The 22,181-nt window shown below is 43.2% G+C and overlaps 2 protein-coding genes and 1 non-coding gene across 4 annotated transcripts; 1 reads left to right on the top strand and 2 right to left on the bottom strand.

Annotated features, from left to right (window-relative positions):
* Positions 1-3,617: 3,617 nt before the first annotated feature.
* Positions 3,618-3,689, bottom strand: trnap-ugg (transfer RNA proline (anticodon UGG)). The gene has a single exon. It is a non-coding gene; the product is annotated as a tRNA-Pro (tRNA).
* Positions 3,690-4,621: 932 nt separating this feature from the next.
* On the top strand, positions 4,622-9,357 carry spred3 (sprouty related EVH1 domain containing 3). The gene is made up of 6 exons (XM_076100712.1): positions 4,622-4,734; positions 6,569-6,734; positions 6,902-7,070; positions 7,158-7,219; positions 7,349-7,507; positions 8,006-9,357. Exons 1-6 carry the CDS (start codon positions 4,622-4,624, stop codon positions 9,011-9,013), a joined length of 1,677 nt encoding a protein of 558 aa, XP_075956827.1. The 3' UTR covers positions 9,014-9,357.
* Positions 9,358-12,337: 2,980 nt separating this feature from the next.
* Positions 12,338-21,487, bottom strand: dhx34 (DEAH (Asp-Glu-Ala-His) box polypeptide 34). 2 transcript variants are annotated; one of them, XM_076100346.1, is made up of 16 exons: positions 20,457-21,487; positions 19,547-19,858; positions 19,032-19,286; positions 18,822-18,924; positions 18,337-18,554; positions 18,087-18,261; positions 17,631-17,824; positions 17,425-17,526; positions 17,049-17,312; positions 16,601-16,774; positions 16,329-16,434; positions 15,523-15,629; positions 15,000-15,266; positions 14,579-14,770; positions 13,858-14,002; positions 12,338-12,625 (listed from the first exon to the last, which is right to left on the bottom strand). In XM_076100346.1, the coding sequence occupies exons 1-16, from the start codon at positions 21,147-21,149 to the stop codon at positions 12,483-12,485; spliced, it is 3,450 nt and encodes a 1,149-aa protein (XP_075956461.1). In that variant the 5' UTR covers positions 21,150-21,487; the 3' UTR covers positions 12,338-12,482. The 2 variants fall into 2 exon arrangements, with proteins under 2 accessions (XP_075956461.1, XP_075956462.1); XM_076100347.1 differs by having other exon boundaries at positions 19,107-19,286.
* Positions 21,488-22,181: the final 694 nt, after the last annotated feature.

Below are 22,181 nucleotides of genomic sequence, written 5' to 3'. Positions count from 1 at the left end.
AATGTGGTTGTTGAGGTGCGCCTTCACTTCCTGATAAAGGGTGTTTATCTGTCATTCTATTGATGATGATTTGGCCAGTGGTTGAGTATCGGTCACTCCAGAGGTAGTTCTGATGCGTTTGTTGTCTGATGCTCAGGATGAGCTTGCCCAAAAACATCTAGAGGTGATTCCTGTTTGTCAGAGTGACAGATGTGTCTACCAGGTATTTTGTCAGTAATGACACTCCACACTTTGACCCTACGATCCAACTTCCTTAAGCAGAATCTGGACTCATCGCTGAACATAACGTTCCTCCACATGTTCAGGCAGAGAAGATTTGGCAAATTGTTCATGGCAACCCACATACTCAGCTGTGCTGCTCATCCCAGAAATGCATGTTCCTTACAAATCGGGCACCGTTTGAAAGGTAAATAAACAGGCTTTCCAACGGTATACAATTTATTGGCAAGAAGCATTGTTACAACAGAGAAATAATCTACCAAACACTAATTTCCGAACTTGTTCGATGTTTATATAGTTATTTTCATACTTCTATGACATTATTTAATATTTCATATTTAATACTAGGCTACAGTATCCAAGGTAACGATTCAGCTATACAAATCTATCACTGGGGGAACAAATCAGACTGGGTTTGTATCCTCAAGGTGAGTGTGTGACTGTTAAATGAAAATCTGTAAATATTAATCGATCTAAGAGAGAAAGTCATTATATTGACATCCGGAGTGTTTCTATGCATTTGTGACCACCTGTGCTTCTTATGCTTTTCGAGTGACCACAGCATCAAAGACTGACCTAGACGCCAGCACACTATCTGTGCCTCACCCAGTCCTGCTCATAAAAGCGGCACTAATTCTGCCCCCAGCAGTTCAGATGCAGATGATCTTCAATAAGTGCATAGTTACTTTTGTGAATGAGAAGGAGATGATAAAGTGATATTTCAAAGACCATGGTGTCTACAGATCCAGAGAAAGTTTAGGTCATAGCAAACCTTTTAGAGAAGGACCTCGTCAAGGTGGATGGATGTACTCCGTCTCGTCGGAAACTGAGATCAGTGCTTGGTATGTTCAACTACTACAACCCTTCATTGAAGGCTTTTCTACCCTAGTGAGACCAAAATGGCGTAAGCTTTCTCCTTCTGACTGGACTACAGAATGCCAAGAAGCCTTCCACTCTGAAACAGGCTTTCTTGGACACTGTAGCATTGGCTCACCCAGATTTCTACAAGCCCTTCATTTTGTGAGATGATGCTTCCACGTAAGGTCTGGTTGCATGTTTGTAGCAGAAAGTAGCAGAAAGAGTGTGAGCAGAAAACGAGACCTGTAGATTTTCCCATCAAGTCCCTGATCCAAGCCCCAGTCCACATATCCTGCGCACCACTTTGAGTTCCTGCTTTGAAGTGGGATGTCACAAACTCAGTCATTGGTTGAAAGGAAAGCCGTCATACTCTGCTTCATTGACAAGAGCCCTACCAGTTTCTTGCCAATGATGCAAAGGCGGTTCAGCCTATGATGTCCAGGATGCATTGTGCATGTTGTTTTTCTTGGGGTTCCTCCTTCGCTGCCCCGATTACAAGGCTGGAATTAAAAAGGTTCTGGGGAATGGCAGGTTATTACAAGACTTTCTGTAAAAACGTTTGCTCCTCTAACTAACCTGCTCAGCCCGTTTTTTTGTCAGGTCTGAGTTTTGTCAGTTGGCTTTTTAAATATCAAAGCACTTTTGGTTCGGGCTTCCGTTCTGGGAGCCTTTTACTTTAGTCTAGCCTTCAAACTCTGTTTATGGAATTGATTTGGGTGCTGGAGCTGTCCTTCTCCAGGATGAGACATTGGGAGTTGAGCATCTTGTTTGCTACGACCCCAAGAAGTTTGACTGCCATCATCACCATTGCTCCACTATTGAGAAAGACGGTTCTTGCCCTAATCCTTGCCCTTGCACACTTTGGTGTTTCTGTAGGTTCTTCCAGTACTTGGTTGTGGTTTACACTGACCACAACCCTTTGGTGTTCCTACATAACATGACCAACTCAAATCACCATGAATCTACTGCAGGGTCTTAGCTACATGTAGCTTTCTCACTAATGTATAGCTTTGCTTAGATATAAGTGTTGTAAATACTTAGATATTTACTTATCATTTAAGTGTCTAATGTGTCATTTCGGTAAGTATTATGTTTGTTGTAACAGCCTGTCCCTAAGTTATGTCGACAGCGCGTCTTGCGGGAACAGGATCGATTCACTGTAAACGGGTGCCAGTGACCCTCAGCACAAAGCTATGGGTGTTCCTGTCATGCTCTACCGCAACGCGCTGCCGCAGCTGCATTCAGACTCTACTGTATGTGGTCGGCTAGAGGTTATGCAGGGATGTTTCTGGCGGCTCGCTGGAGGCACGGGAGAACCAAAACCAGGGCTGAGTGGTGCAGACTGTCAGACCCGTGCTGCAGTAAAATGAGAGGTTTTCTAAAGGGACTCTGTTGCTCAGAAAAACTTCCACTTTCGTCCACAGGGACCGCCAAAATCAACACAAAATGAAAGTTCTTTGTAGTAGCTTTAATATTGTGGCACATATTCCTAAATTAAGTTTTGTTTAACCAAATTGCCTCAAACTAGCTGGCTAAAAGAAAACCAGGTGGGGCAAATGGTATTTCGTTTGAAAACTTTTGTTTCTGGGTACCTGGGATTATAATGAAGGTGCCATGTTTATTCTGCTGTCCCGGTGTTCCCAATGGGAGATTGAAGGTAACAGAGATAATGCACATAGGCCTACCCAAAACACAGAGTGAGGGAGGTGGTGGTGGTAAAGTGAGATGAGCTACCCTAACATCTTAAACTGTCCATGCTCACATAAATACAAGGAAGTGAAATGCTAGAGCAATGAGAGAGTTCTCTCTCTTGCCTTGTATGTTGTCCAAAAATGGTGATAGTAACATCTAATATGTGATCTCATATATCCTTTAGATTTGCTGGTGAATCATTAACACCTCAATTTGGTAATCAGTCATTTGAAAATTAAATCTCTAGTGACAACAAATTGAATGGGTCACAGATCAATCACCATGCTGTGTTCTCAATGAGCCTTTTGTAAAATAGCATCCTGAGGCTATTAATTATTGATTTATTGTTGATTTTAAGCATGATTTATTTTCATTTTGTAATTTTATTCTGGGCAACCATGCAAAATTATAACACAATTTAGATTTAACTGTAGACGTGATGACATCCAAAGGCAGCTGTATTTAGTTAGTATTATCTATTTTGTATATATTTATGTTGCCGTGGATAACATGTTGCTTTAACGCAATAATTTCCCAGTTTGGGATTAATAGAGTACATCTATCAATCTGTCAGTCTGTACAATTGTGTTATTAAGGCTGTACTTGGTGCTGAAATGTATGTGGATATAATATACTTGGTATAGCAGTGAATATATACTGTTTCCTATATAGTTGAAAAATGGAAGGAGCCAATTTAAAAATGTAAATGTAACATAAACAATATCGTTAATAAGGATGCTAAGCTTTGATCCACAAAATGCTGTTTAGTATTGAATTTGTTGGCAGCAAATTACAGTGTAGTGAAGCTCTAGATTCGAACGGTCACAGACTCAGCGGAAGACTAAAGTGGGCTCGTCCGGGATTTGAACCCGGGACCTCTCGCACCCAAAGCGAGAATCATACCCCTAGACCAACGAGCCATACGGCAAATTATTTCTGACGCAATTTTCGAGCCCAATGGCTAACTTTTCCAACAATTTGTCAAGAATTGTTTGGGCATTTACTTCTAACTCAGTGCGTACCGTAATATATTATGTTGTGCATGCGCAATGTATGCTCATTGTAGCCTGTAAGATACTGTTTACTTTTACAGTGGATTCCTGTTACAAATAATATGTGTAATTCTTACTCTAGTTTAATGTTTACTGGCAGTGTGCTCCATGGCAAGACATGGAGCACAATCTAAAAACAACAATTCAATATCTTGACAGAAATGCGATTTCAAGTCCGTAGATTTGAAGTTAAGCTAAGTAACCTCAAAGTAACATACTGTAACTTTATACTTAGAGTTCCGCAGATACTGTTTTATTCAAATAAGGGCAGTGATTTCATCTATGAATAAGCCCCAAACGTCGAAGATGATGTGTCTTTATTAAGACCCAAAAGAGCTTTCGCTGTCCATGGTACTGAAACATTTGATGTTGCCAGCATCAACTAGAATCTTATGGGGCACTTGTTTGTGTTATTTGTCTGCTTTGGACTTAACACAGTTGAGAATCAAATAAGCATATAGGAACAAAACAATAAACCCAACTTATACTTGTGTAGTTTAAAAAACACAAATGCTAGCAAAGCTGCAATGAAGGGCAAATGGTATTTTATTTTACCTATATTTTATGTTGTTCTATAGAATTAGTTTGCCCCGCTACTCTTTTTCATTTTCAATCATTTAAAATGACATGGACAAACCCTATAGCCCACCGAAAGCCACGATGCTGTCAATGATTAGTGCGGATGTGTTGGCACAGGGCAGGTAGAGTGAGAAAGGGAATAAGCGAGGGAGTGATTTGGAGCGAGAGGGAGAGAGAGAGAGAGAGACAAGGAGGGAGGGAGGGAGGGAGAGAGAGGGAGGATGCTGCCAGCGGAAAATGGCTGCTGCAACCTCAAGCCTATCCTGATACACCGAAACGACATCAAGGTGGAGAGAGAGAGCGAGAGGAAGAGAGAGAGGAAGAGAGAGAAAGATTAGGAAAATGAGAGCAGATAGAGAGAGAATGTGAGTGAGCCTGTGAGTGTTTCCTGAAAGGAGGATAAAAAGAGAGAGAGAGAGAGAGGAGACCCTGGGGTGGGCTGCTGCAAGCGGCGGGCAACACCGAGCCATGGAGGGCGAGTAAGTCCTTACATTTTCATTTTTAACATTGCACATATATATTCAGCCATCCGCCAAACCGGATAGAAAGAACGCCACCGCCATCAATGTTACACCAATCCAGCATCATGCACTATTCTCACAATCGGTGCTCTTCAATTTAGCAGGCTGCCGAGAATAAAAACACCATTACGTAGTCTTGAATCAACAGCATACACCCCATTTCCGATACATCCATGCCAATATGTGATAAATGTTAAGCCACCTACATGTGGACCTGTGCTTTTAGACGACTGGCACACAACCTACACGCAAGAAAATAAATTACAATAAAAACATATTACACAAACAACAGAAGCTATGCAACAATTCAGAACTAAATGCGTGGTCAGCGATTGGGTAAAACAGTCACGAAATAAGTCAATGTGTAAAATGTATGGGGGGAAAAAAGCGAAATATGGCGAGTTTGGGGCCAGCATCGCGTCATTCAAGACATGGCTAGTCAAACGAGGGAGGGATGGAGGCGTTGTGATTTTTATCAACGTGTCTCGGGGTTTCATTATGATTTTTTAAAGCCAAACTTTATGAATGAAATGTGATTTTTTTCTCTCTCTCGCTCGCTCTCCCTCATCCTCACCCCTCCTCTCCTCCTTCCCTTTTCTAATCGGCCCCCTCCCCCCATCTCCCGTTTCCATCCTCTCACCCACTCGTTCCCTTTTCGTTCCCTTTTTCACACGCGATTGCATTGTATTTAGGCCTTATACACATTCCGGCGAAACAGCTAACGCACCGCGCGATGTCGAAGCCAGTCTTGCGCTACCCCATTCATAAAAACATATAACATAATATCGGGGTGTGTTAATGAGTGCATGCAGCAGGAGCGGAATGGAGAAAAGGAGCGCCTGGGAAAAATAATTGCAACACTTAAAATTCAGTGTGATTTGAAAATATCAAAAAGACGCGTCTGTGCCTGCATTACATGCACATGTCGAACTGCGGTGCTGAATTATTCAGCCGATTGGCGAGGGCAGAGCTTCTTTTTGCAAGAATGCCGGGGCCTCTGATGGCGAATCGGTGCGTTCATTGATACATCTATCTGGGAAACACTCATTCTTCCTCCCTCCTCCCATTTGGCCGTTTCTCTGCTCCTCAACGCTGGCTTTCTTTCTATCCATTTGCTCAATATACTTTTATTCTCAGCGCATATAGCCCACAGTCAGTCCCAGGTTTAATTGTCAGAATTATGCTCCTTAACTGCAGACATGCATAAATAACGCCAAACCACCTTGTCAAATATTTCTTGATTTTTCATATTTGTTTACCATCACCTCATGCTAATTAAAAGTGTATTTACCTCAATCACGTGATCATAGATTGGTAAATACTGCCCTGACTATAGGGCTACTCTATGATAGGCCTTTGAGCTGTCACATGTTGCAACGCCAATACTCATAGGCCAAACTGTCAACTCTGTCTTCTTTGTGTGAATTTCATCATGCTATCTGAGAGCTGAAACAGTTGCCTCACACTAAAATTAGTACTGCATTTTTGTATTGTGCAAGCTGATCACTTTACTCAACTGAATGAATGAATGTGCGTATTGGTGCATGCATGTTTGCGTGTATTTGTGTGTGTTTGACAGTGCAGCCTAAATCATTGCGTTGTTTAATCAGCCTGGGCCTCTGCTCACTCTCTTGGCTTCCCTGGCAGTGTGCGTGTTCGTGCAGTGGTGATGACACGTGATGACTCCAGTGGCGGTTGGGTGCCCCTTGGAGGTGGCGGCCTCAGTCATGTGGTGATATGTAAAGGGCGGAGTCATGACGGCAGGGGGCGGAAAGAATACATCATACGTGGAGAACGGCTGCGAGATCGAGCAGTGAGTGTGTGCGTGTGTGTTATGGCTGTCTTTGGTGCCACGTTGCACCTCAACGCCACCTGAAGACTGTAGATTCATGCTATGTGGGGCCATGATTTGAGGAAACGATACGTCTTGGTTGGTGAACTAACTTCTCATGTTGCTGCGATTGCCATTTGTGTCTCTAGCCAGTGTTGGAGTGTGCAGTGCAAAGGGGGCTAGTGTACAATAAGGTGAACCCCATCTTCCATCACTGGCGAGTAGAAGATCGAAAGTTTGGCCTTACATTCCAGAGCCCTGCCGATGCCATCTCCTTTGAGAAAGGGCTGCATCTCGTCATAGACAAGCTCGACAGAGGTAGAGATACACGAGTCACATATAAGAACTTTCACCAGTTAGGTTCGAATTGGCAAAGCCTAAATCCTCTCTATTAATGTTATCAAGGCTCTGACTCGCCCTCGTCCTCCACACCAGAAGAGGCCGACACTGAGGATGATGGACAAGCTGTGAGTATCTGAGCAGTTTGTCGGTTGATCATTTATTCTCTAGAAATGGCTCATTTGCTCTGCCACTTGGCCCCCCCATGCAGTTATTGGTGTTTTTTGACTTGTGGGATGACGTGTAGCCTCTGCCAGTCTCAGACAGGAAGTGAATCGTCATCCAACAGCAGAAAGGAGATGCTTCCCAAACCCATCACCATAGTGACAAGCGAGTCGTCGTCTACCTGCTTCGTACGGTCGGAAGAATTTAGTTTTGGATCCAGCCATGCTGTCACAACTCAGACACCTGCTCAGGTAACACCTGCTGCTCCGAGTCTATTATTGGTACATCGTTGTGATAATAAGATGATCAAAGGAACAGACACATGTTACATTTTTCAGTTAATCTGTCACGTTACATGTTCCTGTTACACTTGTGAGCTCTATTGATCATTACTAAGAATAGTTCTTAAATATGTGGTAACCTCCTTGGGTCTTTGGGGTTCCCTTGCAAAATCGGTGATATTTGAAATGTAGACATTTAGAGCAATAAAAAAGAGATGGGAGGTTGATTATTTCCACCACTCTGTCTCCACCCTTAAGTCCACAGCTAGACTTTTATTTATTCTACATGAAGTAATGTTCAAATTTAAACAACCCACTGCCATCCCATAGAATAAAATTGTATCAAAATTGTGGTTCTCGATCATTTGAGCTTCTTTCCGTGCTATGCTAGAGATAAAACCTTCTGTAACTGCTGCCACGGTACACACTGTTCCTGACTCACTCTGTAATTCTATACCCTCTCCACAGATCCACACCAGGCCGGGACAGCACCAGCTCTCACAAATGACGGCTGTGTTGAATCCGCCAGCGCCCCCGCCCTCGCCTCCTGCTCCACCTACTCCTCCTGTGGGTCAACCAGCCTCATCTCCTCTGGCCCCCCTCTCACCCACTATTTCTCTGCTGGAGGAAGGGGACCTACGCATTGTGGATCCTTGCAAAGACCTGTGGGGTTCTCGAGGTTATGAGGACTACCGACGGGCGGGGGCCACTAGGACTATGGTTGGGGGGCTGACCGGGGGTGTGGTTGTCAGTGGTGGAGGGAGTCTGCAGGACAAGTCAGAGCTGTGCGTGGTTCGCTTTGAGAAGGACGTGGCAGGAGTGGGGACGGCAGCCTGCGATGTGACGGTGAGCCTGGACAGTAAAGCTTCCCAGCGGCTGTCCTCGTCATCGCCCACCTGTATGTCCATGCCCAACGCTGTGTCAGGCTCGTCCTCAGCTGCCGGCTCACCCCAAGAGACGTGCAAAGAATCACCCTCTCCCTGCTGCATCCACACCTCACTGGCCACGCCCCGGTCGCGGACTCGTAAGAGAGGAGGAGGGGCCAGCAGCAGCGGGGGTGACCCAGGGGTAGTCTCCCCCGACGACGACAGCCCTTGTCCTCAGGGCTCATCGTCATGTTCATCACGCTGTGTGTACTGCCGCTCTGTTTTCAGCGTTTCGGAGAACGGGCGGGGCCGCTGCAGAGATGCCCCAGACCCGGCCCTGCACTGTCTGCGCCAGTGGACCTGTGTGTGGTGCGCAGAGAGTCTGCTCTACCACTGCATGTCGGACTCTGAGGGAGAGTTCTGGGAGCCCTGCTCGTGTGATGACTCGCTGGGGGGCCACCCGCACCCCTTTTGCTGTGCCCGCTGGTTGGCCCTCCTGGTCCTGTCGCTCTTCGTGCCCTGCATGTGCTGCTACCTGCCTTTGCGCGCCTGCCTGCGGTGTGGGGAGAGGTGTGGCTGCTGTGGAGGAAAGCACAAGGCGGTCCGATGAGGCCAGGCTAGGGGGTGGGAGTGGTTCCCTGGACCAAGGAGGTCTAGGTGTTGAGAGGGGAGAGCATCTGTCGGGACGCAGGAGGGGGAGCTTAGCAGGTGGAACAGTGCTCTCAGTAGACCCAGACCTCCGACGTGGCCCTCCAAAGCCCCACAGCCTTCCACTGCATTCCGCTCGTTCTCTTTTCAACCTGGGGCCTTCCTCACTGGTCCTTGCCTGCTGATGGTGCACTCAGACCAGGCTCTATGGGAGTCATCTGGAGCCTTCATAGTGGATTTACTGAGGGTTGGCTGATCTAGAATTAGCGGTCATAGACTTTATTACAGTAAGAGAGTGGCAGAGGCAACGATGATGTGTACACTGTTTCAAATGTCTGTTGTTTTTTTTTATTTCGAAAGAAAAAAACTAAAAACTAAAGATGTTTATATATATATGATTGTTATAATTTGAATTGGTATATTTTATTAAATGTAAAACATATTGACAGAATCCCCCAATGGCACACACTATCACATATTACAAACAAGAGATCTTGGGGAAGTTATTTGTTTCATGTTGGCCTGTTTATCAGTCAGATGAACAGATGTCACCCTTTACCTCTAATTTTACCTCAGACGTTACTCGACCCTGGTTCAGAAATGAAAAGGAGGAAGGGGAGAGAGGTTTGGAGAGAGTGAGCATGAGTGAGTGCAGTCTTCAAGACAGTACGAGCATCTGAGACTACTCGTGTTGTTTTTTCGGTTAAAGTAGTAGACCACAATGGAAGGAAGGTTATCAAATGCAAAGGGACAATTCATGTTAAGGGAAGTTGCAATGACAACCACAAAGATTTAAAGGCATAATGTGATTCGTTATGGTCCTTTGTAACCAAACACAAGGTTATTTTGTTTTCTAAAAAAAAAGAAAAGAAAATGAAGAATGTGTGTCGAACATTAAACACCCTCACCGTACACATTTTTTTTTCATCTTTCCATGTATTTTCAATATTAATAATAGAAAACATCCCATCTCACCACTGTACTTGTTGAATCAGTCAAGGTGCTTACAACTGAGGCCTCTGAGCGAGTCTATTCTACCTAATGTACACAAAGACCGTACAGTCCCAACCCCCAAGAAAAACAAAACAGGACCCCATGCTTACCAATCTGTAGATGTGTTTAGGCCTTTGGATGAGACCAAAAAAAGACAAAGTGCAATGAACAATGTATTGAAAGAGTATTTTTGTACCAGTCGCTCAAGTTAGGAAAAACATAATCTAAAAGTATTGGAACTGAATACTGTAGTGTGTTACTGTGTTCGATATCAAGCAGAAATGATAAATAGGAACACAAACTTGTCTTTGAGCAGCAGCAGCATTGCAGCTCACATGTGTGACATTTACACGTGCGTGCTGTAGTCTGTTGACCCCGGGATGAGAAAAGAGACACGTTAACTTGAAAAAGGTGAATGGCAGTAGGCCTTTGTTTGGGCACAGTGGCACATGTGTTTGCTGAATGTTGCTTTAAGTATGAAGTCAAAAAGCTGCTATTTTAAGTCCTGCCCTAACCCTATTCAAAGTTTCCCGCTGCCTCTTAGCAATCGATGAGGTGGTATGGTAAAGTCAAACAGACCTTGAAGTTCTTACTCCACTCGAGGTGCTGAGGAAGCTAAATAGTGTGCGAGCAAGGTTTTTGTAAGTTTATAGCTGGGTTTAAAGATAAATTCCCCACATCATGCTTCTGGTGATGTACCTTGCATTTCTGTGTCTATTTTGCTGATTGGTGGTATATTTTTCTGCTCTAAGTAAATAACTGGCCAAGGGTGGATTTAAAGCAGCTAAATCACATCAGCTCCAACTGATTTTGTCCAAAAATCTAAATATGTCAATGAATCTAAGAGCACAGGCTTTTTGTATAGCCTCCCCACACCAGTGTTTAACAATCATTCAAGGTAAATATACATCCTAGAAGAGGTAGAGACACCAGTTGCTCTACAGAAAATTGCTTCTTGACCAAAATGCAATGAATACACAAGATTCATAAAAATCATAATTTTCTTTGCCTCTAATATCAAATACTGAATGCAAAATGCTTACACCTGGTTTTCTTTGAGTAGTTGAACGATTTCCTGAAAAAAAAAATAACTCATGAAATGCACTGAACATCACAGATTGATGATATCCCAAGAGTGTAGAGAATCTGTGGGGGGGGGGGGGGATTACTCTAAATCCTTTCATATTTAATTTGAGAATACTTACAGTACGCTCAGTTTAAGGAAGTCACCGGGTAATCTTTGAATTATGGCAGAATGAACCATTCAGAAGCTTCACCAGATTATTTACATTTTAGGTTTAGCCAAGAACTTTTTTTATCCAAAGTGACTTAAAGTGAGTGAACAGGCAGTAAGTAGGGTTCAGAGTCAGGACACACAACTGTTGATGAACACGACCCTTGACCTCTCGGTTATGGGACAGTCATCTTCACTTCGAGGCCAGCCTGCCAACATTGTCCATTTAAAAAAAAAAAAAAAAAAAAGAAGACATGCTGTCACAGTGGCAGGAAACGCTAACTCAGTCACAAGATCCTAAATCAACCCTTTGTCACACACACACACACACACACACACACACACACACACACACACACAATCACACAATCCCCACAAAACTGCAATGCATAGACCTGCACACAGACACACACCTTCACTCGATGGTGCAGATATACAGAACTAGTAAAGCCATTGCACACAGTTTGCTACGTTAGGGTACAGTACTGACAGTCATGCGGTCACAATTGCAGGCCCCATTCTTACATCTTAATAAATGTGCCTTTTGATTTGAGTAATCAATAACTTATGATTTTTAAGTAACTCTGTGTTAAGTACTATTTACTTTTTGAGTTATTGATTTCTGCCAATGTGCATCTTTTCAAATGTACGTATTTATTAGTTTCAAAGTAATTAATGAGATATTACCTGTTTATTTATTTATTGAGATATTTATTCCGATTCTTTATTTTTTTGAGACAGGTTTTTATCTTCCGTGCTGTCTTACTTCTGACTTTGTGCCAATGTGCTGCTTTGAGGTGTTACATATCGTGGGTTTGTATCATTATTAAACCCTCACTCTATATTTTAAATCAGTGTCTTCTTCTCGCTCTCACATGTGCATGTCATTAACTTACTGCGCCTTTTCCCTCACAATGGATGAAAGTTGTGATCTATAATTATTCAACAATGCTACAAGGAATTTGAGAATAAATAGGAATTTGTTGTTTTGTTTTGTTTGGGGGAGTAGATTTTACAAATGTGGATATTTCCTAAAAGAATAGAAAAAAATACACCCAGTGACCATTATAGGAAAGTAATATCACTTTAATAAAATTCCTCAAGTACAAATGGAAAGAAGAACGGTGACACAAATGTAACAACATCTGTACTCGACAGAACAGACACATGTTGTGAGTAGCTGTTCTTTAGATGCGGAAGTCAGTTACTTGGCCGAATACATGTGCTGCCTTTTGTGTTTGAGGATCTCAGTGGAGGTGAGGGTCAGGTCTTCATCACACACGTCACAGTGATAAACTCTGGTGAGACTGGACACTGAGGAGGAGCCTGCCTTTCCACCTTCTGGCTCTGAAAACACAAACCCACAATTAGCCTCAGATTATTCCTCTCTTAACAAGTGTCAAATCAGCTGGTGCATGTGTTCAAGTGATTGAATACCAACAGATGCCTCAAAATCAGGGTAGGAAATTTACATGTTTTTTTGGAGGCAATTTCTGCCCCCACTGACTGAAATCCAGGGGCATTTTCAAAAAATTGGGGGCACTTTTTGAAACTTGTGAAATAACATTTAACCTTTGTTCAAAATAATAAATATACTTTATTTAGGCTTACAGTATATGAGCAATTGTCATCAAATGGCAATAATAGGACTATTAGGCAGTAGTCTACAGATTCAAAGTGTTTTCTTAGATTTTTTGAACAAAAAACAAACATAAATCAGATCATATTCAATTTTATTCTTATTTCTTTGTTGTTATTTATTGTTATTATTACATTTTTTAAACAACTATTAACAATTATTAAGTCAACGATGCCTTGATTACATATACATCAGTCATTGTATGGAATTATTGAGAAAAATATTTTTGTAGCACCTCAAATATTGTGATATTACCCCTTTTTGTCCTGAACTTATGCATTAGTCATTATGTGGAATTTTTGAGAAAAAGATTTTTATAGCACCTTAAAAATTAAAAAAAATGTGCCATTTGAAGGTACAAATTCAGTTCAGAGTTTTTGATTAGTAAAATATCTTAATTGACTGTCAGTCAGGTTTTATTCATTTCCAGCAACCCTCAAATCAAAGAATAAAGACACTTTAAGCACAATTTAGGTGTATTTTCCCTTTAACTCACGAGATGCAGGTAGCATGTTTTATACTTAATGTGAATATAATTAATTTAATCTAATTTCCATTATGCAATATGTATACTTTGTTGGCATCTTATTCTGGAAACCGGATGTTCGTCAGAAGAAACCGGATGTTGTCTCACGTTAATCTTTTCGTTAACTTTCAAAGTCCTTCGCTCGCTCCCGATCTGTGCCGTTTGAATGCGTTTACCGTGAATTTCAGCATATAGGTGCACTAACATGTAAGTGTCTGCTGAGTTGACCACAGTCACAGGTCTGATTAAGAAGCGCTCCATTTATTCATTCGTTTAGAAATTTCGGGGGCATTTTTTGCCCCTCTCCTAGTAATATCAGGGGCAAAATTATATTTCTTAGGGGCAGTTTTGCCCTTTGCCCTCGTGTATTTCCGACGCTGCTCAAAATGAATATCAACATAAGAAATTGCTGACCTTCCTCTGGCTGCTGCTGTTCTCCTGCTGGCCTGCAGGAGGCCTCGTGCTGCATGCGTTCCAGAGGAGTCAGCGGCATGTAGAGGTCACAGTTAGGACAGCTCCAGAAAGTGCGTAAACACTCACTGTAGAGATCCTTTGAGTCCTGCAAATTATAAAGTGGAAAACACAAAGATCAAAGACACACATTTTTTGTCAGATGTGGCGTTTGTTTCAAGTTAAATGCCTTTATTAACAAGGAAGGCTGAATGATTTAATTACAAAATTCTACATATTACTTCAGGGAAAAGCTTAATTAACTAGCTAGCAACTAGCACTGTTAGTGGTAGATATTTTGTTGGGGAGTTAAACTCTTCTGTTTTTTTTTTAATAGTAACCTGTATTTATTCAGGAAAAATATGTCGCCACATGACCCTGTTTTACATTCATACATTAGCACAATACTTCACATGAGCTGATCTGTTCAACCTGTAGTCTGATGTCAACCAGCAGCTCTGCTGGGGCAGTTCGGTTCAGCTGTTGCTGTAATGTGGAGCCCCAAGCTGTAACATAAGTTATGTCCAGGCTACCCCTTTTCAACACCAATCTCTAACAATACTAACAATAATTTCATATCCAGACGTGGGACAATTTTGCTAGCAGCTGCAACATTGATTTTCCGTCTCTTTCTAACTTTTAGGAGAAGGCTCGACTAGATTGCCACTGTTTCATACAGACTTACAGCCAGACTGTTGTAGTTGAAGAAGCTGGCGACACGCAGGCCTCCTTTAATGGGGTCCGGCTTGGCCTCGACTCCTGGAAACAGCGGGTTTACATCTGGAGCTTTGGTGTCAGACAGATCAGACTGAGACTGAGGGCCGATGTACAGGTTCTGGGTCTGGAAAGCTGTGAGTCGCCGTAGGCTGTAAGTTACCTGGGAAGAAAGGTAAGAAGTATATTATTAATAGAGTATATTAAATGAGAATGTAAAATGTGAGAGTCACTGAGAATGTCAGGAAAGTAAAAATGAACAATATTGACACATACAGTAGTTCACACATAACCAGTATTATTTGCATCAAGAATATGTGTATAATCTACTTTTCAGGCCTGTTTCTGGGGTGCTTCATACTGTAACCACCAAGTTAGCACTGCGTCACTACCTCATTGTAGAGCAGGAAGCGGACCAGGCCTTCGCTCAGCTTCTCTATGACTTTGCGGGACACCCCCTGGACTGCAGGTCCCCCCATTGTGCTCTGTCCCAGCTGGGCCAACAGGAGGCGCTCCCACTCAGACCGGAGTGTAAGAGCTGTTGACAGCACCTTCAGGGCCTCCTCTGGCTCCCTCAGCTCCAGCTCCAGCCAGCCGTCCACCACCAGACGCGTACAGTCAGCGTTGCTGTCCACAGAGTTTGCTACCAGCAGCAGAGCCTAGTGAGCACACAGACATTTAATACTACTGCATGATGCATGAGTGGACCAGAGCTGGCAACATGGGAGAGATCATGATACAAGAAAGATATGTTGCCTAAAACAATGATGGTCTGTGACACACTATGAGTTTCACATAATATAGAAATACGTGACTATGTAAGTAATCAATAATACAAACATTTGTGTCTAAATCTAAAAAAAAACATTTAGCAATTAGTGGTGGGAAGGGGTACATCCCACATCTGGTACTAACTTGCAGTGCTGGAACCCGCACGCAGTTGGACAAATATGGCTTGTTGGTCTCCAACAGAGTGACGAAGGCTAGCAGCTGGTGTCTGCTGCTGTCCCGCCTATCAGGCCCTGCCGGCAGGAAACAAAGACAAAGAGGGAGAGACAACAGACACATGATGAGAGACGTGCACAAGAAGAAGAGTGGACGGAAGAGACAAAACAAAAAAGACTTCAACAGTGGATCAGGAGGCCATGGAATAGATTTTACACGGAGCAATTTGGAGTGCAATACAGTTCTTTAACTGCAAACACATAAGACCACTGCTGTTCTTCAAGTGCAGAACAAGTAGTTGGAAATATTGTTTTTGCAACATGAAGAAAAAATATTTTGGAGGAAATGGGCATGAATTTCAAAGAAACATCACAAACAACCGATGTGGTCGACTCTAGAATCAAAAGTGACTTCCAGAAAGACAATTTTTTGGTTAGTAGCTGATTAATAATTTAAATAAATCCAGACAGTGCTAAAGATATAAAGTGTGAGTTTAAATATCTTGTAAAGTTGAATTTCATAAGTGAGGTTTATCTCCCATTGCAATGTAAAGGTGTGTTTTGTTCTCATGAACAGTAAATGTCTACAAAGCACGACTCGGTTTTATTGCTGTTCATTTTCTTTTCCAGTGGGAGAAAGTTTAAATTATGTTTTTGTGTTATCCCGACAGTGTTACCTTTTTTGAAGTTTTGTCTTTCACAGCAGAGTTATGAGTTTTGAATATACCTACAAATCTACATGTAGTACTTTTGAAAGAAGTTGTTAGAGAGGTTTACCAATTTCTCTGGTGTCATCCTCGGGCACTTGTAACACCTCTGGGTCGCTGGCAAACACGCTGGTCGGGTGGATCACCACTCCCTGCTTATTCCTTGTGTGAAACACCTATACATTGGAAAATCACAGAGGGAAAGTGGATCAATACGACACTATAGAAACAACTGGTTTACTGACACTGACACACACACACACACACACACACACACACACACACACCTTTATTGCATCATCTAAACTTAGAAGCTAGGGTGGGTGCAGCAGGAGGCCTGACCTGGTCGGAGTCCTTGCGGGTGGAGTTGTGTTCATCGGGCAGTGCCAGCTGAGGGTAGAGGCCGCGGCAAAGCAGCAGCTTGAGCAAAGCCTGCTGGCGGGAGGACATGTCCTGACTGACGCTCGCCGCCTCCTGCAGCTCTGACACGTTGTGACGCAACTTGAACTTCACCTCCTGTTGCAGGCCAAACAGCACCACAGAGAGATCACTGATCAGTGTAACTGTGCCAAACATACACAAAGACACAAACATATCCACCTCTGTAAAGATGACTATCCTTATACTATTACTAGTGCTGGCCTTTTTCCAACTGTCATACAAATGTAGTATCCAGTCAAGTATACCTCAAAATAGCACAAACAAAAGTGGACAGAGTTTCAAGTTGAGTGTTAAATGTTGGTGTTGAGGTTTAGGGTGCTTTGGGTGTAGCAACCTTTGTCCATGTTACCTGTATGTCCAAGTTCTGTCCTGATCCGCCCTTGTCCTTCTTGCCTTTGCCGGCTGCCTCTGTGTCTGATCCTGAGGAGAACTCTCCGCCCTGTCCCTCGTCCATCCTCAGGACTTTACGTCTGCTGCTCTCCTGCTGCTCGTGATCTCTCTTCATCTGATACAGCTTCCTCCTCTCCTTCAGCCTCTCCCTACGCTGGCCGCGGTCACCACCAGAGGGAGTGCTGCTCTCTGATTCCAGCAGGCCGTGGCTCCTCAACAATTCCTGTGAACCAGAGAGGAAGCTCATAAAGGTAAAATAGTGATCACACATCAAAAAAATGGTCAAATGTTTTTTTGTTTTTTTGAATGTGTGAACTACTGTGTCAGTTGCCTACCTTGAACTGTCTGCGTAGGTTGACCATCTCATATAGACGCTGCTCCTCCAGGCCTCTCCTCCTGCACCACTTCCTTGAGCCACCACCTCTCTCTCCCTTCACCTGTTGATGAACAGTTTTAAGTACAAGGAAGACCATCTTATATCAAATCTGGCTATTCCGTTCATGTCAAAAAGCCGATGTCAAACAATGTTTCCACTACTGACCTCCACCCAGGCATTGAAGGTGTTGAGCAGGGTAAAGGGGTCCCCGTGGTTGCTCTGCAGGGGCTGGCGTGCAGTGGCACAGTCTGGGTTGTGCTGTGAGCTGCGCAGGAAAGGCGACTGAACACTGAGGGCTGCTGCTACTGTCAACACGGGATCCACCAGGTTAAACAAAGAGCCCAGCACCAGCATCTTCCCTGAATGAACACAAACACACACACTTACCTAAATCCAGCTGCTACTGTGTGTGCTGCACTTTTAAACTCCAGTACATCATGGACACATTTATTGATATTTTGTGTACTACATTTAAGAGAAACCAAGCCTGAAATTATGCAATTTAAACTTTATTCAACTGTTTACCACCGTTTTGAGTTCTGTTGTCAGCTTCATGTAAACAATAGATGAGACAAAGAACACTAAAAAACTACAACACAAGTTTGGTGAAGGGAATCTTACCTATGACCACATCCACAGGCAGTTGTGCCAGCAAACTACCAATAGAGGTCAGTTCACCACGACTGTCCAGCGCTCCCTGCTGTTTCAGATAAGTAACTGCAGTCTGGATACTAGCAGCTGGAGGCGGATCGATGAAGACAAAAGAAAGTGGATCTCCAAGACTCATGCTCTTCATCTGCAGAAACAAGACAGCATGAATAAAGCTAAAATGTAACTATGGAAATTGAAGAATAAAATGGGGTATTGTCACCTGAAGAATGAGGGAGTCCAGAGCCACTCTGTGGATTTCAGGCACCGGATAAGATGCGAAGGCATCGTAATCGGACTCAGCGTACAGGCGGTAACACACTCCTGGACCTGTGCGACCGGCTCGACCTTTCCTCTGCTCAGAGCTGGCTCGGCTGATCCAGAACTCCTGCAGACGTTGCATCTTGGCCTTCGGATCAAAACTCATCTCTTTTACCTTCCCTGTAAAAGAATGAATGACAAAACAATCCATTTGTGTGGGTGTCATTCTACTTCTGAGCCGTGTATTGTTTCCCCCCCTTCTTTACTATTTAAATTTCTTTAAAGTTAGAAACCATTTCCCCCCCAAAATTCAGCAGATTTGGTATCTTTTGAACCTTTGGGATCTTTTGGGACAATGATTGGCTGCACAAAATTAGGTTTGTTAAGATGGACCCATTGGTAGTGCCAGCTAATTAAAAAAAATGTCCCCCCCCACTAGTGCCTTACCTGAGTCTACGACAAAGCGTACTCCATCTATTGTAACTGAAGTCTCAGCAATATTGGTAGAGATGATGCACTTTCTCACTGCAGGAGGAGAAATGTCAAACACCTGAAGAATAAACACAATGGCAGAGAATTAGAAACTGGTAAACCATATCCAACCTATCAGCTTCAAACATTGTATATCCACTCCAATCCAAACAAAGATGACTGTGCCTTATCCTGCTGGGCCAGTGAGAGCGTGCTGTGCAGCGGCAAGACAATCCAGCGACGTGTGTGCGTGGCATAAACCTGACAGGCCTCCTGGATGGTGGAGATCTCCGCCACACCGCTGAGGAAGAGCAGCAGGTCGCCACGCTCCTCTGGAGGGTAGCGCTGATCGATGCCCTGCAGGATGCGCAGGTAGGGTCTGGGATCCAGTTTCTCGGAGCGCGAGGGCTGCTCCTCAGTTGGAATGGGCTGGTATATCACCTTAGTAAAGGAAACATGAAATATAAAACCCTGAAAACATTGAAATGTTCATTTTGGAACATCATTACTAAATTGAATGCTCAGACTACCAAGAATACATTCAAACGAGCATACTGAATATTTTGAACTCCTGTTTTTGTCATTGAGTCCATTGCTTAGTGCATTGGTCTTTGAGCATGCCTACATCAAGGCCCAGAAAACTAATATCTTCAAGTAAGAAGTTATATTTACATCTGTGATGGCCGCTGTCCTCTGCTTACCTGTATAGGAAACAGCCTGCCTGGTACCTGCAGCACAGGAGCACCACCGAAGTAGTCAGAGAAAAGTTTGATGTTGATGGTGGCTGACATGAGGATGAGACGCAGGTCTGGGTGGTCAGACAGCAGGGAGCGCAGGACCCCAAGAAGGAAGTCACAGTGGAGGTGCCTCTCGTGGACCTCGTCCACGATCAACACCTGGTACTGAGACAGCGTCCTGTCCTGCTGGATCTGACGGAGCAGCAGCCCCTCGGTCAGGAACAGCAGTTTGGTGGCCGGGGTCCGGGTGGTCTCAAAGCGGATCTGGTACCCCACCTGTAAAACATGACTGCCTTTTGTGAGCTTTTTCTGATACATACTTTACGAGTTTACTATCGAGTCAGTGCTGAAAACAAATTAAGAGACTATATTTGACTAAAACTGCAAATGACACACATTCACACATTATGGAGTCAAGGGGATATCTTCAAATTTCTAAGATGGTGTAAAAGTATTCTCATTACTCAGTACTCAGAGTGGCCCCTTTCAGAATCAGATATATTATATTATTGGATCATGAGTGGTGATGCATTAATGTGTCACTTTTATGTTACAGCTGGTAAAGGTGGAGCTCATTAACAACTTAATATACTGCTGAGTAGCTTGTGAATTCCCCGGGATCAATAAAGTCATCTTAATCGATAATAATACATCATATGTTATTGGTTGATTGTATTTTGTATTATTGATCTGAATCTCGAAAGTAACTAGTATCAAAATGTACAAGTAAACTACAATATTTAGGACAATATTTCCCTCCGAGTTATAGTGGAGTAGAATTTTGACTTGTTTTTAAAATGTGCTTGATAAGTCTACAGTCTAGTTGGAGCTTCGACAAAAGGTAAAAACCTTCACTTGACCGTCCATGACAAACCTTTGAGCCGTACTGATTGAGACTCTCAAAGCTGACCCTCTTCGCGAGGGATATACAGGCGATACGTCGAGGCTGAGTGCACGCGATGTGATTGAAGCCAGCTGAGAGAAGATACTGAGGTACTTGGGTGGATTTCCCACAGCCCGTGTCCCCCGCCACCACAACCACAGGGTGAAGTCGCACCAGCTCCACTATCCTGTCCCGGTACAGGAAGATGGGCAGGGTCTTCTGCTCCCGGCGAAGCTTGGCCAGCTTTCCAAAACTCTGTCTCTGGCTGAAGTCCAGGAAATGCAGGAGAGCCAGGCGGCAGTCGGAGATCTCCTCACTGCCTGGACCCGAGGATCTCTGCCTGCCTCTGTGCTCTGACTTCCCAAGGCGCTCCTCGACATCCCTGGTGCACACAGATACATTGATGCGGTAACGAGCGTCATACTCTTTCGGAAGGCCAAGGTCTACCTTTCCCGTGCCAGTCTTTTCCCCGTCTTCTCTGTCCTCTTTTGCTCCTGACCCAGACACGTCCCTCTTTGTTTTAAACCTTTGGAAGCGGTCAAAAAAAGACCAGAACTCTCTGTGCTCCGGGCTTCCAGCCTGGATGTAGTCATGTCGGCGGAAAAAGACCTCGTCCAGCTGGGCTCGGCACTGCGGGCTGTCCCAGTCCCAACTCCGGCTGTCTCTCCTTCGGTCTGAGTCCATATTTATTGTAAAATATGTTACTCGCCTTCACCGCGGAGTTTATTCACAACTAATGAATTAAATCGACATGTCTACGGCTTTGCCAACACGTAGCAGTTAAATAAGCTGCTCCGTCTAAATTGGATATCTATAACTGCTACATCGATTTCAAACCGTTTTTAATGTTTTGAATCCATGTGTCTGAGACAGACACAGCACGAGTCCTTAACATTGTTTTGAACCTCTACAGCTATGATTATTGGACAAGAATATGTTACGACTGAAAGAAAAGAAACACCGATGAATACAAATAATTATAGAAACTGCTGCGAAAACCAGGGGAACAATAATACGGTGGGGCCATTTCCGGTCCGTTGTTAAATATCTTCCGGTTAAGTTTAGATTCAATTGTTTTTTGTTCCGGAGTTGATTCAGATCTGAATACAAATGATATGTCATTTCATTGTAATCAGAAACATAATCCATTTAATTAAAAATGTAATATAATCCAATCCGTTTGGACCATTCAAAATCAAACATTGAGTATTTTGTTTAAATACACGCAACAGAGGACAATGGAGACACGTATGAAACGCAAAATAAAAACACAAAATATAATTTGCAAATGGTCCAAAATTAGCACTTCTTTCGGACATCCCATCATTTCTCTATTCTGCAGTAATGTCCATCACATAGTGTCAATCTCTCTCCAGTCTCTCAGTTAGTTTAGATTAGTTTATTTGCACAATAAAAAAACACAAAGAACACAAAATGTATATACATATGACATGACTACGTAATATTGATGACAAAGTATCTAAACAAAGTATAGGATGTATAGTGAATAATTAATTATCAACTACAAAAGACGCAAATGTGAGTGTGTGTGTTAGGTAGAAATTGGTTTATACAGCTGCATTAACTCCAAACAATAGTGATGCTTTGTCACTATGAGTGAAACTATAAATACAATATAAAAAATGATAGTTCTGAAAAAACATCCTGCTGAAATAGACACACATGGTCTACTTCAGCAGGATAAAACATACATTG

The sequence above is a fragment of the Anarhichas minor genome, unplaced genomic scaffold (assembly GCF_050575085.1).
Source record: "Anarhichas minor isolate MPS153535 unplaced genomic scaffold, ASM5057508v1 ptg000026l, whole genome shotgun sequence".
In the NCBI taxonomy this organism is placed as follows: domain Eukaryota; kingdom Metazoa; phylum Chordata; class Actinopteri; order Perciformes; family Anarhichadidae; genus Anarhichas; species Anarhichas minor.
The sequence above is the reverse complement of the archived record's forward strand: the minus strand, read 5'-3'. Positions and strand labels throughout refer to the sequence as shown.

What these genes read in the sequence shown, in the direction of transcription:
- spred3 (XM_076100712.1), top strand. Translation starts at nt 4,622, where the DNA reads ATGCTGCCAGCGGAAAATGGCTGCTGCAACCTCAAGCCTATCCTGATA. An exon ending in GAGAGGAAGAGAGAGAAAGA is followed by an intron (nt 4,735 to 6,568) that starts TTAGGAAAATGA and finishes CTTCCCTGGCAG; the next exon opens with TGTGCGTGTTCGTGCAGTGG. An exon ending in AACGGCTGCGAGATCGAGCA is followed by an intron (nt 6,735 to 6,901) that starts GTGAGTGTGTGC and finishes TTGTGTCTCTAG; the next exon opens with CCAGTGTTGGAGTGTGCAGT.
- dhx34 (XM_076100346.1), bottom strand. Translation starts at nt 21,149, where the DNA reads ATGGACTCAGACCGAAGGAGAGACAGCCGGAGTTGGGACTGGGACAGC. An exon ending in CCCGCAAGGACTCCGACCAG is followed by an intron (nt 16,435 to 16,600) that starts GTCAGGCCTCCT and finishes TCCAATGTATAG; the next exon opens with GTGTTTCACACAAGGAATAA. An exon ending in TGCGGGTTCCAGCACTGCAA is followed by an intron (nt 15,267 to 15,522) that starts GTTAGTACCAGA and finishes TGTGCTCACTAG; the next exon opens with GCTCTGCTGCTGGTAGCAAA.